The sequence below is a fragment of the Callorhinchus milii genome, unplaced genomic scaffold (assembly GCF_018977255.1).
Source record: "Callorhinchus milii isolate IMCB2004 unplaced genomic scaffold, IMCB_Cmil_1.0 Scaffold2, whole genome shotgun sequence".
NCBI classification, from domain to species: domain Eukaryota; kingdom Metazoa; phylum Chordata; class Chondrichthyes; order Chimaeriformes; family Callorhinchidae; genus Callorhinchus; species Callorhinchus milii.
This window is the reverse complement of record NW_024704743.1, coordinates 3,223,519-3,240,718: the sequence shown is the minus strand read 5'-3', so window position 1 is coordinate 3,240,718 and position 17,200 is coordinate 3,223,519. Positions and strand designations below refer to the sequence as shown.

The 17,200-nt window shown below is 48.1% G+C and overlaps 1 protein-coding gene across 1 annotated transcript; it reads right to left on the bottom strand.

Annotated features, from left to right (window-relative positions):
- Positions 1-669: 669 nt before the first annotated feature.
- Positions 670-16,582, bottom strand: LOC121848162 (cleavage and polyadenylation specificity factor subunit 1-like). Its single transcript, XM_042332572.1, is given in 15 exon segments — positions 670-722; positions 2,263-2,314; positions 3,517-3,639; positions 4,361-4,448; positions 5,037-5,130; positions 5,660-5,677; positions 5,680-5,769; positions 6,246-6,385; positions 8,166-8,312; positions 9,519-9,670; positions 10,433-10,513; positions 11,059-11,192; positions 12,906-12,933; positions 14,325-14,496; positions 16,519-16,582. Coding segments are annotated over 14 exon segments (1,344 nt in total). The 5' UTR covers positions 14,469-14,496; positions 16,519-16,582.
- Positions 16,583-17,200: the final 618 nt, after the last annotated feature.

Sequence of the window (17,200 nt, the reverse complement as noted above, 5' to 3'; positions counted from 1 at the left end):
CCTGATCATTCATCAGCAGACTTTCCGCTCGCACCGCACTGCACAGACAGGAGGTTAACACTACAGATCAACAACTTGCTCTTATATAGCATCCCGGAGCGCCTGACAGTGGCGGAGTCTGACCTCCGAGTCAGGGGGAGCGGGGTGGGGGTGGGGAGAGGAAGGTGACCGTAAGCACGCTCAAAAAGGAAAGTCTTTAGGTTAGATATGAAGGTGGGAAGGGCGGGGGGCAAGGTGAGGGACTGAGGGAGAGAGTTCCGGAGGCAGTGGAGGAGGAAGGTGGGGGCGACTGTTTCGAACCCGACAGAGGGGGTCCAGGAGGACGAGGAGGCAGAGGAAGTCCTGGTCAGAGAGAGCGAGGACGTCACTTGTCACGTCGACGAGTGCTCGTCTCAGTGTTGCGGGCTGGGCAGGAACCGGACTGGGAGGGGCTCGAGCAGGGAGTGGAGGGCGAGGTGCGAGCGAGATTGGTTTGCGACCGTGCGCTCCAGGGCTTTGGCCAGGAAGCCATGAAATGCACCGGTAGTGCGCGAGGTTGAAGGGATAGAGAGTAGGTCTTTTTTTTAAAAAATATATAAAAGGAGTAACCACAGGCGGGACCTCGAACCCCGGGGTCCTCTCGCTTGCGAGTCAAGTGCTATCAGCACTTCGCTCCTTTAAGACACGCACTCACGTGCACTCCTCGATCTCGTCCAGATCATCCAGCAAAGCCACATCTCCGGCTGGAATAAAAAAAATAATTTCAGAACGTAACATTTTTCTCTTTTCCCTTCTCTCATTCTTCCATGGAACCATAGAAATTTAGAGCACAGAAAAAGGCCATTGGTCCCACGATGGGTTTGCCGTCTCCCTCGAGCAATCCTTCCTGTCCCATTTCCCTGCCCTTTCCCCACGTCGCTAAGACCTTAAACCGCTCTGTTTAAGGTATTTATCTAGTTCCTTCTTGAAACCAACATGGATTCTGCCTCAACCACCGCTCCCAATAGAGCATTCCATATTCTAACCTCTCTGCGTGTGATAACATTTCTCCTAACCTTCCCATTTACTTGTTTACTAACTATCTTAAACTGATGCCCTCTAGTTACTGACTCATCGACCAGTGGAAATAAGGTCTTCTCTATTGACTGCATCAAAACACGTTGACATTTTAAAGTCCTCAATCAGGTCACCCCTCAACCTTCTTGGTTCCAGCAGAAAATGACCCAGTTCCAATCCTCCAGTCTCTGCTCATAGGCCAAACCACTCCTCTCCGGAGTCACCCTAGTAAGTCTCCTCTGTCACCTTAATGTCTTTCCTAAAGTGGGGATCAACACTGGATACAATATTCTAACCGCGGTCCAACTCACTATAAGTTTAGCATCACCTCTTTGCTTTTATATTCTATTCCCTTAGTTATAATCCCTAAGATCCCAGGTTACTGTCTGCACCATCTGAGGAGACACATGCTGTGGAGATGATGTGGTATTGGGAGAAGTAGATACCATGCAAAACCAGATCCACAATACTGCCTTTAATACCCTCCTGCCCGTCACCCGTCCTGAATGCAGCTCCCAGCTCGGTGCAAATCCATGACTGTCCAGCGCCTCGGGACATCCTCCTGATGTGAAAGGCACTTTGCAGATGTAATTTGTTGTTGTTGTTAATAATAATTATCCTTGCATTTAATATAGTATCTTATGGCATCTTTGAGACATCTCAAAGCGCTTCACAGAATATACTGTAAAGTGAATTGACTTGTGTATTTTGTGGGCGAAATGCGGCAGCCAATTACATACAGCAATGTCCCACAAACAGTCGTGGATTGAGTGAAATTATTCTTATTATTTTGAAAGGATTATTACCTTAAGTGTATCTATATGTCTGTGTGTATCTGTGGATGTATGCATGTCTCTGTTAATAATAATTATCCTTGCATTTAATATAGTATATATCTGTGTATGCGTATCCGTGTGCGTGTATCTGTGTGTGTGTGCGTATATACTGAGTGACCAAATTATTATTATTATTTATTTTGAAGGGCTTATTATGCCCGGAAAAGGGATCTGCCAATCGACTAACAACCGGGTTCCTACTTACCGCGAGGTAAACAGCCGTGTGGAGTAAGGAAACTTGCCCGACATTTCGCCCTGCCTGGAAATCAAACCCGGGACCTCTAATCACTAAGCTACAGAACTCCGTATTATTATGCCAATGTGGTATTCACAGAGTAGAGTGAATAATCAAAGTCACAGGAGGTGCAGCAGAGGGAAACAGAAAGCTCACCTATCCAGCCTGTAGACAGATCCAGACGCTTCTTTTTATTGGGAGGTTCCTCCTGCAGAAACAAACACGCCAAAACCAATCAAGATGCCATGGGATGGGACCTCCAACTCACTGCTCCGATTACCCAGCTCAACGCTCCTCAATAGCCCCCTCCCCAATCTCCCGTCACTCTGCAGTGATAAACCATGCCGTACAGGACACGTGTCCACATAACTACAACAACAACTTGCATTTACACAGCACCTCTCGAGCGCTCGACAGTGGCGGAGTAACGACGCAGAGGTATGGTCGAAGAGAAAGGTCTCAAGGCACGATCTGAAGATGGGAAAGGAGAGGGCAAGGCAGAGGGATAGATGAAGTGTGTTTCAGATTTTCGGGGCGTAGTGACTGAAAGCGGGGCTGGTGGAACGGGATGCACGAGAGGCATGCAGGAGGCCGGAGCCAGTCGAGCGGAGGCAGCGGCTTGTGGGTTGGGGGCTGAGCAGTTTGGAGAGTTGGGGAGGTTCCAGGGTATGAAGGGATTTGAAAAGGCGTATGAGGATCTTGAAATCAATCCATTCGGTGATAGGGAGCCAGTGGAGCCTGGCAAAAAGTGAAATACCGAGCATTTCAGAGACTCTGCAATTTCACTCAAATGCACCAGTCAGTGTACTGACTTACACAGCATACGCAGAGAACCTACAGCATCAAAACAGGTCTTTCAGCCCAACTAGCCTGTGCTTATGCTCCACATGAGCCCCCACCCCTCCCAATCCGCTCTCCTTGTCCCTTTCTCCTTAATGAATGCAGCCTATAACCTGGAGTCATAGAGGTTTGTCGTACAAAAGGCTGTTCGGCCATCATGTCTCCGCCGGACACAATCAAACATACACTATATACTATGTGAGGGTCACCCCTATCTTGTAATCTAGAACAGAAATAATAATAATCTTTGCATTTGATATAGCGCCTTATTACGTCTTTGAGATGTCTCAAAGCACTTCACAAAATACACTTACTGCTAGGTAACCAGAGGCGAGTGGAGTAAGGAAAGTTGCCCAATGTTTTCGTCCTGCCCAGGAATCGAACCCAGGCCCTCTCACTTGCGAGGCGAGTGCTCTAACCACTGAGCTACATGATTCCACAAATTAACAGTAACTATAGGAATGATGATTGACTAAGAATTCCCCCCCTTCCCTTTTGGAGCTGGGACTCAGCTGAAGCCCACGATTTCTCCACTTGCAAGTGTTTTTATCCACAAGGCAGAATTCCTACCTGTCTCTCCCGATCCTTAGTAACGACCACGGGAGGCTCCTGCAGTTTCTCGGTGTATTTGAGCAGGAGGGAATTTCCCAAACGTGATCCAAGGAACAGGTATCCCGGCTCCAGGGTGGTCATCTGTCAACAAGAGGACGTTGTACAAACCTTCACTGCATGTGGCACGAGTTCAATCGCCTCCCCTTCCCCCCTCATCATCTCGCTCAGCAACCTAGCAACCTCTCACCTCTCTCTACCGAGTCGTAATCAACTGGTGGTTAGCAGGATGTCAGTTTTCTGAGTTTTTATAATAATAATTATGATAATATTCAAAACTCCGGGGCCCGCATTCTCACCCGCAGGGATCTGCTGCCTGGACAATCGCTCCGAGCACAAAGACTCCAAATCTTGGAACTGCAGGGAGATTGCACTGAACCGGCAACAACAACTTGCATTCATACAGCGCCTTTCACGTGGGGTAGCGTCCCGGAGCACTCGACAGTGCCGGAGTCTGATGCCGAGCCAGGGGGAGAGGGAGTGGGGAGGTGACTATAAGCACAATCAAAAAGGAAGGTTTTTAGGCGGGATTTGAAATTGGGGAGGGCAAAGCCGAGGGATTTGAGAAAGAGATTCCCAGAGCCTAGTGGCTGAAGGCACGGCCACCGATGGTGGAGTGGAGGGGACAAGGGACAAACAGGAGGCCGGAGCCAGCTAAGCGGAGGCAGCGGGTGGTGGAGTGGGGGCTAAGCAGATCGGAGAAGTCAGGAGGTGCCAGGGCTTGAAGGGATTTTAAATCCCTCCCACACAGTACATTTCAGGTTTAGGAGAGACGCACATGCAACAGAAAAAGCGTTGAACTTACACAGGTGGTGAGGACGCTGGCCGCAGCCTTGTCGAAATGGAACGCACGAACACTTCTCATTCCGTCCGTTATCAAAGTCAGCACGTAGCTAGAGGGAACAAGCAGCCGAATCAGGGAGTCGCAACTGGACAAATTAACCTCATTAACTGGACAAAATTAACCTCATTGACTGGACAAATTAACCTCAGATTCGGGATGGAGCAAACGTCAGCAATGACAGGAATCAGGAACGCAAACTGTAGATACAAATTGAGGGCGCTGGAGCCTACATCGGTAGGATGTAGGATAAAAATAATCCTTGCATCTGATATAGCACCTTATCACGTCTTCAAGAGCGCTTCACAGAATATACAGTAAAGTGCAGTGGGCAAAACACAGCAGCCAATTGCACACAGCAGTGTCCCACAAAGAGTCAGGGATTGAGTAACCAATTTTTTTAAGGGATTATTACCCCCAGTGACTGGTCTACCCCACCGAGTACTGCTAATGAGCCAGACTAGGCTGTGCTGTCATCAGCGGTGCCCTGGAATACTGCGTACCTGCTTCACTCAAGTACCAGACAAGAAAGGTCCGAGATAGACTTAAGAGCAAAGCTGTGTTCAATCTCTTTTGAATCCCTAAAACATATTCCCACAGTGACTGAAGTGCCAGAGGAGAGAGAAGATCGAACACTTACATTTCACCTCCCTTCAAGGAAATCACAATCTTGTCGTAAGAAACAAAGGCAGCCTGAGCACAGTCCAGCATGATCCTCACACCATCCTGCATACCTGCAGCACAGACAAGTAATAACAATCCCTTCATTTGATATAGTGCCTTATCACGTCTTCGAGATGTCTCAAAGCGCTTCACAGAGTGTAATGTAAAGTGAATTGACTGTATATTTTGTGGGCGAAACGCAGCAGCCAATTGCACACAGCAGCGTCCCACAAACAGCCGTGGATTGAGTGGCTAAATTATTATATTTTTCAAATTTTATTTTTGTTTGAAGGGATTATTACCCCCGGAAAAGTGATCTGCCAATCGACTAACAATCGGATTCCTATTTACTGCTAGGTCAACAGAGGAGTGTGAGGTAAGGAAAGTTTTTGCACTGCCCGGGAATTGAATCCAGGCCCTCTTATTTGTGAGGTGAGAGCGCTACAGGACTCCACAATGACCAGAATATTGTTGACCAGGTCAGTGGGATAAACTCCCTTCTCTTTCAGAGCAGTGGGAAGGGATCTTTAACGTCCACCTGAACGTTATGAGGGTTGGGAGAGGAATGGGGGCCCTGGAAGCTGGGAAGCGACTACTTACGGAGCGGGAAAGCCGTGGTCCATTGGTTAGGCTGTTCAAGGATACTCCGTATGGCGGGACGCTTTGATTGAGGTAGAGCAGTGAGTTCACAGCAAAGATGACCACACCACCTGGAAAACACGAGCAACGCCCATCACACACACAACACTGGAGCTTGAGTACTCTATGGGTCTGAGAAGCTATACCCATAGTTAACTATACCTGCCCAAACTCTGACACTACACTACGCAGACAGGATCTAGGGTTAATAATAATAATCCTTGCATTTCATATAGCGCTTTACCGCATCTTTGAGACGTCTCAAAGCGCTTCACGGAATATACTGTAAAGTGAATTGTCTGTATATGTTGTAGGCGATTGGCTGCCGCATTTTGCCCACAAATTACACAGTCAATTCATTTTACGGTATATTCTGTGAAGCGCTTTGAGACGTCTCGAAGGCGTGATGAGGCGCTATATCAAATGCAAGGATTATTATTATTGCTATCATTATTAGCACCGAAAACCAAAGACAGCACAAGACAGACAGACACACACAATGTCAGGAACTCAACTGCGAGATGAATGGCCGGGCTGGTTTGCTCACCTATGGGTTTGGGCACAGCCATAGCCTGGGTGCAGTCGAAAGGCAGATTGCTGAGAGACCAGATGACGGGATGGACCTTCTGCATGATATTTAAGGAGATGGCCACAATGCTGCAGGTGTCCTGGCGTACAGCTACACGGCTGGAGAGAAAATAATATCAGAGAAAAGGAATAAAACAATGCCCAGTGCCACAAATACAGATTTTTTTTTGGCTCAGTCTGGTGTCTTAGACACATGCAGAAACCCATCACCGTGCTTAAGAATATCCAAACCAAACTGAGATTTCCATGCATCCCACCTACGCAAGGAAATTCCCATACATTGGAATGGAATGCACACTCTCTCCCTGGAGGAAAGTATCCTGCTTACCTAATTCCAGAGAATACTGGGTGCGGAGTGGCAAAAGCCAAGGCTTGGGGACCCCAGTGTGCGTTGGGGTAGCTGCTGCAGTCCGACCAGCTAAACCCGCATAGCTTGCCATTGACAGCATTGTCTGGCTAGATTTCCCGCTGTTTGTCCAGCTACGGCCACTCTACTCGTGAAGACTTTGGCTTCCAGGATTTCATTTCAGTATTTGCCTTGCAAAATTGGAGAATCTGGTGCTTCTCCTAATAAGTCCTCGTCACTAATTGGGTGTTTGGTTGGATGATCTGCATTGCCTGATGCCGTGACGGTTGGTTAGAACCCAGTCTTCCGTACTTGTTCGCTGTTCTGTACTACGGCATTACAGCTGGTACGTGCGCATGAAGGATCGGGAATTAGGCCCTTTAACTGTCTCACATGGAGCAATGCGTTTGCTGCTTCAAGGTCGGCAAGTGTGCATGAGGTGAAGGGTCCTTGTCACTCTCCACGTGATCAGGTGACACTGGTTCCTCTCTCAGCCCCCACCCCAACCCCCACCCATCCTCACCCCCCCTCACTGTGTTATGCGATTTATATAGATCAGATCTATGCAAGTTTTACTATACTACTACTAATAAAATAATAATCCTTACATTTGATATAGGGCCTTATCACGTCATTGAGACGTCTCAAAGGGCTTCATAGGATCTACTGTATCGTGTAGTGACTGTGTGCTTTGTAAGCGAAACTACAACAAAACGTGTGTTTATGCAGCACCTTCACGTGGTTAGCAACTCTCGAACGTTTAACAGTCATGTTTCCCAGCTGGAAAGCAAGGGGAGGTGACCGAAGGCACGGTCGAAGAGGAAAGTCTTCAGATGTGATTTGAAGATGGTCAAAGAGGGGTCAAGGCAGGAGTTCCCGAGATAGTACCTGTACAGGCAATCGAGCCTCAGTTTAACGTCTCAATCAAAGGACGGTGGCACGGAAAGAACCAGACAGAACATGAGGAGACATTTTTTTTACACAAGGGAGTTGTTGCAGTGTGGAATGCACTCCACCCAGCTCTGCACTGAAGTGTCCCCTTAGATTATGTGTGATCCAAGTCATGACATGGGGCCTGAAACCACAACTTTCTAACTCAAGAGGCGAGAGCGCTACCTACTAAACCAGGCTAACACACAAAATGTTTCCACAATCGGAGTCCTGTAGCTCAGTGGTTAGAGCACTCGCTTTGCAAATGAGAGACCTGAGTTCAATTCCAGGCAGAGGGCAAAACCTTGGGCAAGTTTCCTTACTCCCCACAGAGCCTAATAATAATCCCTCCAAAAAACAAAAACAATAATAAATTGTTCATTTTCAATCTACGACTGTTTGTGGGACATTGCTGTGCGCAATTGGCTGCCGCGTTCGCCCACAAGTATACAGTCAATTCACTTTACAGTGTGTTCTGTGAAGCGCTTTGGGACGTCCTCCCGACGTGAAAAGCGCTATATCAAATCCAAGGATTATTATTATTATTAAAATGATCCAATGCACTTATGCCAGACAACAATAAAAAGAGAGCTGTATACACACCCAGGCCACGTTTGATTGGGCTCGAAGAGGATGAGTAACGTCGGCTCATAGTAACCATACAGGAACTGCATGTCGATCACGTTCAGCAACTTTTCATCCAACTCGCGAACATCAATGATATAACTGGGGAGGAAACTGGACTTCTGCCTGCACACAAGAGAAAACACAGACCAGATCAGACCAGCACTCAAATGTTCACCAAACCCAACCCATTGGAAAAGCAAATTCTGCTTAGGTTAATACCAAAACATTCACTAGCTGATTCTGATAACTTTAGTTATGTGGAGAGACTAGAGAAGCTGGGATCGTTCTCCTTAGAGCAGAGACGGTTAAGGGGAGATTTAATAGGGGTCTTCAAAATTATGAAGAGGTTTAGTAGAGTAAAAAGGGAAAAATTATTTCCACTGGCAAGTGGTTTGGTAACCAGGAGAAATAGATTTAAGATGATTGGCAAAAGAATCAGACAGAACATGAGGAGACTTTTTTTTTTACACAGAGAGTTGTTGCGGTGTGGAATGCACTGCCTGAAAGGGTGGTGGAAACAGATTCAATAACAACTTTCAAAAGGGAATTAGACAGGTACTTGAAAAGGAAAAACCTGCACCGATATGAGGAGAGCGGGGGAGTGGGACTGGTTGAGTAGCTCTTCCAAGGAGCCGGCACAGGCACAAAGGGCCGAATGGCCTCCTTCTGTGCTGTAATATTCTATGATTTCAAAACAGGTTAGGGTGAAGAACGCCCTTTGGCCCATTTGATCTCTTCCAGAAGCCCCACGCTAATCCTTCCCACTACAGCAGAGCTGTTTTTAATATAAGACCCCGGTCGGTTTCCACCACTCTTCCCAGCAACTACTTTCCAGCTACAGTGGGACATACTTCCCCATTACGTGGAGTCCTGTAGCTCAGTGGTTAGAGCACTCGCCTCGCAAGCGAGAGGACCTGGGTTCGATTCCCGGGAAGGGCAAAACGTTGGGCAAGTTTCATTACTCCACACCCCTCCATTTACCTAGCTGTAAGTAGGAATCCGTTTGCTAGTCGATTGGCGAATCGTTTTTCTGGGAACAATAATCCCTTAAAAAAAAATTGTTTGGTCACTCAATCCACGACTGTTTGTGGGACACTGCTGCGCACAATTGGCTACAGTGTTTCGCCCACAAAATATGCAGTCCGTAAACTTTACGCTATATGCTGTGAATCTCTTTGAGACGCCTCGAAGATGTGACAAGACGCGATATCAAATGCAAGAAGAATTATTATTGAAGTTTCTTCACAGGATTTACTGTAATTTTGCAGGCGAGTGAGTCGAGGAAAACAAAATGATCAAAAACTACTTTTCTTTACGATGGAAGCTCACCCCTCCCCCATCACCCCATCCTGTTCATCACTCAGCGTGTCTCTGCGGAAAGGCAGGACTACCAGTTGCGTTCCATAGATCAGCATTACAGCACAGCGCCCGTCCGGGTCCACCCGTACCAGAGGGATGTGAACGTTCTGCACAAAACCATCCTGATGAGAGAGAGGAGAAAAGGAATGAATGAACTAACAGATATATATATTATATATATGTACACACACACACACATATATATATAGAATAGATGACTTGGATGAAGGAATAAGAGTTTTATATACAAATTTGCAGATGACACAAGTTAGGAGACCCAGTAAATTGTGGAGATGGGAGCAGGAAGTTTCAAAGGGACTTAAGACAGATTCAGTGATTGGGCAAACCTGTGGCAGATGAAATTCAATGTGGGGACGTGTGAGGCCATTCACTACGGATCCAAACATAGCAAAACACAATATCTTCTAAGTGGTGAGAAACCAAGAACCGTGGGGTAGCAAAGGGATTTGGGTGTCCACGCACTCGAATCATTAAAAACAAGCTCACAGGTACAAAAAGTTATCAAAAAGGCTAATGGGATGGTGGCGTTTATCTCAAGGGGCTGGAATATAAAGAAGAGGAAATGATGCTTCAACTATATACAGCCTTGGTCAGACCCCATCTGGAGTACTGGTTCAGTTTTGGGCATATCTCAGGAAGGATACATAATAGCCTGGAGGGGGTGCAATATTCACCGGAATAATACCTGGTCTTAAAGGGTTAAATTATGAGGACGGGTTGTATTCACAGAGAGTCAGCCAATGGTGCGTGGCTAAGAGTGCGTGGTGTGTGGTGGGGGGAAGAAAATAAAATTGAAGTGGGAGGAAAGACAGTGATGGTTGCGATGTCACTCTAATTTCAAACACGTTGAACTAAAACCCAACCTTAAGCTCAGGTTCCTCAAAGTAATGCAGAGATAGTGTTTTCAAGTCATGGGTTCCCGGATCATACTCCACCACAGACAGCTAAAGAGAAAAGAGAGGAGGCACCTTTATAACAATAGGGAGCTTCTCACAGTCACTTCAGTCAGCAGTTAAATAATCCTCGCATTTGACACGTTAAGCCACCTCAAAGCACTTCACAGGATATAATAATCCTTGCATTTGATATAGCGCCTTATCACATAGTTGAGACATCTCAAAGCGCTTCACATAATATACTGTAAGGTGAATTGACTGAATATTTTGTTGGTGAAATGCGGCAGCCAATTGCACACTGCCGTGTCCTACAAGTAGTTGTGGATTGAGTAATCAAATTTTTTAAAAGGGAATATTATCTCCAGAAAAGCGATCTGCCAATCGACTAACAACCGGATTCCTACTTACTGCTAGTTAACCAGAGGTGTGTGGAGTAAGGAAACTTGCCCAACATTCAGCCCTGCCCGGGAATCGAACCCAGGTCCTCTCACTTGCGAGCCGAGTGCTCTAACCACTACGCTACAGGATTCCGAGTACAGGGATGGGGGCAGCCACACTTCAGTCAGTGGCGGGGGGGGGGGTTGGCCTCTCACCTTGGCATCCTTGAAGCTGAGAAGCAGGGCATCTCGCTTGGAACCCGCAAGCTGGACGCTGGCCACAGACATGACGTTACCAAACAGGGAGAATGAGGCGACCTGCTCCAGCTTCTCCTTCCGACCCTTCGCCTCTGCAGACGAGCACAGGCAGAACTTCAACACATCATCATCAACAACTTGCATTTATATCGCTCCCTTTATGTGGGGCAACGTATCAGAGCGCTTAACAATGGCAGAGCCTGACACCTAGCCAGGGGCGGGTTGTGGAGAGGTGCTATTTGTTTTGGTCAGCCATGTGGAAACCCATCACCATGCTTAAGAGTATCCAAACCATGTTTTGCATATGTCAGACACTAAGACGTCTCAAAGCGCTTCACAGAATACACTGTAAAGTGAATTGACTGTGTATTTTGTGGGCGAAACGCGGCAGCCAATTGTGCACAGCATTGCTCCACAAACAGTCGTGGATTGAGTGACCAAATTTTTTTGAAAAATTTTTTTTTCAAGGGATTATTACCGCCTGGAATGCGATCTGCCAACTAACAATAGGGTTACTATTACTGCTAAGAGAGACGTGTGTGTGGAGTAAGGAAACTTGCCTACAGTTTCACTCTGCCATTTTTTTAAAAAAAAGGGATTATTACTCCCGGAAAAGCGATCCGCCAATTGACTAATCGGGTTCCTACTTACTGCTAGGTAAACAGAGGCGCGTGGAGTAAGGAAATTTGCCCATCGTTTCGCTCAGCCAGGAATCGAACCCAAGTCCTCTCACTTGCGGGGCGAGTGGTTTAATCACTGAGCTACAGGACTTCACTATTTTATCACTGCACTGCCTTACATTTCCAGCATTGACACAGCAGCTCTATATACAGTACAAGGCGACCACAAAGTCCTGTTACCCCATTTCTTTCCCTCTCTCTCTCTCTCTCTCTACAATGCACCAATCAACAACTGAAACATATGGAAGAAGGACGATTGTATTTAGGAGTACTTAATTGTATTCAGCACAAATGTTTCATTGTATTTATACATCCAGAGGATTTGTGTGAATGAATAAGTGCCATACTTTTAATGGCAGATAATGATCCATCGCCATGTTCGATGCCGCATCTTCCATAACATGGATGGAAGGAGGAGGCCAATTACACCTCTGGCGGCTTGTTTCAGCTCCTCCATAGTCTGGTATCACCATTTTATAACAGGGGGGTAACAGGACTTTGTGGACACCTTGTACATAGTGCAGTAGACCTCCCTCGGGTCTCAGTGGGTAATAGCACTGCTCAGTGCAGTATGTGGCAGCATATCTTTCACCAGAGCTGATGGAAAGTGTGACCTGATAGGGCTTCAGCATTTGCAACGGTTGCCATCAGGCAAACTCGATCTGGTTATTTCTATTAGTCCGAGACACAGGGACAAAAGAGCACAAACTTCAGACAGCCACAAAAAGAATTAACGGGAAGTTTAGAAAAACTCTTTCAGATAAGGACAGTGGAGAAAGTGGAAATCTATCACAAACTGGTTTGCTTCACCAATGGTGATTGGGACTTCAGACTCTCTGCCCCCACCCGCTGGAGCTCCATCCCAGTTCCTTCACATCGCCCCTTACTCTCCTCCTTCAAGGCATGTCTGAAGACCTTCTTCTTCAATTGTGCCTTCGGTCACACTACTACCTCCCACCCTCCCTGCCCTCCACCACTCCTGATTCTAACTCCTAGCTCGGATGCAAATCCTTGACTGGCCAGTGCCTTGGGACGTCCCGACTTGAAAGACATCATATAAATATAATCAGGTATTAACGTTGCTGTTGCCTCCACATTCCCCGTTATTGTACCGCTGAAAGTTACCTGAGGTCTTGTCTCCTTTCACTGTACTCTGTAATACAAAAAAGGGGAACAGTTAGTATCAGTGCGGTGTGATTCTTTGAGAAAGACCTCAGTGGTGAGATCAATGTTCTGGGGTGTAGGGTGACGCACATGATAACTTCTGTCAGTGTGTAATGATGGCTACCTCACGTCTCACAGCCATTTGTCCCATCTGTTTTTCTTGTGAACAACAACAAATTACATTTGTATAATGCCTGCCTTTCATGTCCCAATGCCCAGTTTAACTACACTCTCCTCAATGTTCCAAGTAACCTTTAATATTCCTCCTGTCCAACCTTCTAATTCTCATTTAAAATTGCCAGACTCTGCCTCAACTCCAGTTTGTGATAAAGAATTCCATATTCCAACCACCCTATAATACAACAATAACAACTTGCATTTATATTATTAATATAATTATCCTTGCATTTGATATAGCGCCGTACCACGTCTTAGAGACGTCTCAAAGCGCTTCACAGAATACTCTGTGAAGTGAATTGACTGTACGTTGTGTGGGTGAAACTCGGCAGCCAATTGCACACAGCAGTGTCCCACAATCAGTCGTAGATTAAGTGACCAAACTATTATTATGCCTAATGTTTCGCCCTGTCTGGGAATCGAACCCAGGTCCTCTCGCTTGCAAGGCGAGTGCTCTAACCACTACACTACAGCACTCCACGATATGAGTGAGGTTGAGATTCTGGATAGATTCAAGGAAATTAAAACAATCAAACGCCATGGGATTGATGACCTGTAGCCCAGGGTATTTAGGGAGACAAGACAGGGATTCGTGACAGACATCATGAGGAAGTCAATCAGGAATGGGAGCGGTTCCAACAGACTGAAAGCAGCAGATATTGTTCCCATTTTGAAGAAAAGCACAGATTATGAATCAACCCTGAGACCTCCTGGTCTGTAGAACCTAATACTGCACCCATTGAGCAGCAGCGAGAGCTCTTAAATGTAAATTTAATCAGGATCATGTTACAGAAAAATTCTGGGTTGGCTTCAACTGTGAGAGACATAAGGCTTTTAGGTCCAAGCTTGAGGTGCACTCACTTTAAAATACGCTTAATAAAAAATGGACATACACCAACAACTTGCATTTATATAGCGCTCTTCACGTGGGGTAGCGTCCCGGAGCGCTTGACAGTGGTGGAGTCTGACCCCGAGCCCCCACTGACACAGGGGGAGAGGGAAGGGGGAGGTGCTTGTAAGCACCATCACAAAGGAAGGTCTTTAGGGAGGATTTGAAAGTGGGGAAGGAGGGTGCAAGGTGTAGGGATTGAGGGAGAGAGTTCCAGAATTTTGGAGCAAAATGAACAACAGAATCCGTTCAAAGGCAAGCAAATAATCTGACTCAAGACTCATGCATTTGGCAATTCAAATCGCGGTGCTGACCTCTGCATCGTGGATCAGCCTGTAGACGTGCAGCTGAGAGATGCCGGCTACCACCAGGTTGCGCTCAGCGTTGTTGAAGAAACTGCAGTAGATGGCGAACTCCAAGCCCGTGGGCGGGTGGGCCTGGCGATGTACTGCATACATGTTGTCAGCTCCTGCCCACCGTCAAACTCTGAAACAAAAAGCAAAATAACATGTTGCAAGTTAAAAAGACGCATGCCATCTTGAAGTTCTCAACCATTTGTCCCAGTGTTAAGAGTTGAACGGCGTTAACAGGACAAAACAGGAGGGCAGTGGGAGAGAAGGTCTAATGTACAGCTATTTCTATTCCTTAATAAGGAAACTGGAAGCACAGCCAAAATAATAACAACAACTTGCATTTATATAGTGCCCTTCATGTGGGGTAACGTCCCGGAGCACTTGACAGTGGTGGAGTCTGACCCCGAGCCCCCACTAACACAGGGGGAAAGGGAAGGGGGAGGTGCCCGTAAGCACGATCAAAAAGGTCTTTAGGGAGGATAATAATAATGCTTGCATTTGATATACCGCCTTATCGTGTCTTCAATACACCTCAAAGCGCTTCATAGAATATCCTGTAAAGTGAATTTACTGTATTCTTTGGGGGTGAAGTGCGGCAGCCAATTGCGCACAGCAGTGTCCCACAAATATTAGTAGATTGGGTGACCAAATTATTATTAACGTCTTTCATTTTTGAAGGGATTATCATCCCCGGTAAAGTGATCCGCCAATCAACTAACAACCGGGTTGGACCTAAAAAGTCCCATGGCATTATCCAAAAAGAGAAGGGAGTTTCTCTCTCCTGATGTCCTGACCAACAATCCCCCAAATAAAACTGGTCTCTAACTCCATGGCTGTTTGTGGAACATTGCTGAATGTATACCGGTTGCCTCGTTTTACCCACAAACACAGTCAGGCACAGTATTGCCTGTGAAATGCTTTGTGACGTCCTCCGGACGTGAAAGGTGCTATGTCAAATGTAAGCATTAGCAGGTCACCCGGCACGTTAAATGGACAGATCCTTGTATCTGATATGGCAACTTTCATGTCAGGAGCGCGTCTTAAAATGATTCAGGATTTATAATAATTATAATAATAATAATCCTTGCATTTGATATAGCGCTTTTCACGTCTTCTGGACGTCCCAAAGCGCTTTACAGAATATTTTGTAAAGTGAAGTGACTGTAAAGTGTCGTGACGATCATGTACAGGGTGCCAAACTGCACTCAGCGAGGTCCCACAAACAGCCATGAAGTGAATGACCAACCGTACCCAGGCGACTGTTCAATTCCGGACAGTATTAGGCACAGGCTAACAAGAGCCAAGGTTTGCTGCCCCCAGAGTGTGCAGTGGGGTAACTGCTGGAGTCTAACCCGCTAAAACCACACGTAGCTTGTCATTGATATCACTGTCCGGCGAGCTTTCCCACTGCTTGTCCAGCTAGGACCACCCTACCCTACCCACTAGGGCTTCGGGTTGCAGACTCCCTGCTCCGAGTGACTGGTCTGCCTTACCAAGCTGGACTGGTCTGTCATCTGCCATAGTACCTGGGATGGGTGGGGGATGCTATGGTACCCAGGCTGGGGGGAAGGGGGTTGCTGTGGTACCCAGGCTGGGGGGGGGGGTGTGTGGGTTGCTATGGTACCCAGGCTGGGAGGAGGTGTGGGTTGCTATGGCACCCAGGCTGGGGGGGGGGGAGGGCCGGTTGCTGTGGTACCCAGGCTGGGGGGGGGGGTTGCTGTGGTACCCAGGCTGGGGGGGGGGGGGGTTGCTATGGTACCCAGGCTGGGGGGGGGGGTGGGTTGCTGTGGTACCAGGCTGGGGGGGGGGTTGCTATGGTACCCAGGCTGGAGGGGGTGTGGGTTGCTATGGTACCCAGGCGGGGGGGGGTTGCTATGGTACCCAGGCTGGGGGGGGTGTGGGTTGCTATGGTACCCAGGCTGGGGGGGTGTGGGTTGCTATGGTACCAGGCTGGGGGGGGGGGGTTGCTATGGTACCAGGCTGGGGGGGGGGGTTGCTATGGTACCCAGGCTGGGGGGGGGGGTTGCTATGGTACTCAGGCTGGGGGGGGGGGGGGTTGCTATGGTACCCAGGCTGGGAGGGGGGGTTGCTATGGTACCCAGGCTGGGGGGGGGGGGGGGGGGGTTGCTATGGTACTCGGGGCCTTTTCACTCACCTCAAAAACAAGAGACCGACAATCGTGCCGAGGCTGACGTGCGGTTGCGGAACTCGGGGCGGTGTTGGGGTGGGGGGGCGTCTCGGGGTGTTGGTGTGGGGGGGAGGGGGTCGGTGTGGGGGGGGGAGGGGGTCGGTGTGGGGGGGAGGGGCTCGGTGTGGGGGGGGAGGGGGTCGGTGTGGGGGGGGAGGGGGTCGGTGTAGCTGCTCGCGCGGCGCGGGGACCCGGCGCTTCACTCACTCACTCACTCACCAACATCTCGCGATATGATGTGTTGAAGCGTCGCGCAGGCGCAGTGCAGCCCCACCCCTGTCCGTGTAGAAGTGAAGCGTCGCGCAGGCGCAGTGCAGCCCACGTGTGTGTGTGTGTGTGTGTGAGTGAGTGAGTTAGGGAACGTCTCCAATGTATCAGGTTTAGGGAGTGTCTCCAACGTGTGAGTTCAATCAGGGCGCAGATTTTCTTGGTTCACCATTGCTTGAGAGTACCCAAACCAATCTGAGAATTCCACACCCATCCCACCTACGCGTGGAAACCCCCCAGAGACAGACTGTCGGAATGCGATGCTCTCGCGCTCTCTCCCTCCCTGGGTGGGGTGGGGTGGGGGGTGGGGGAGGCATCCTGTTCACCTCATTCCGGACGGCGTGAGCGCAGGTTGTCAAAGACGTGGGGACGCCCAGCGTGT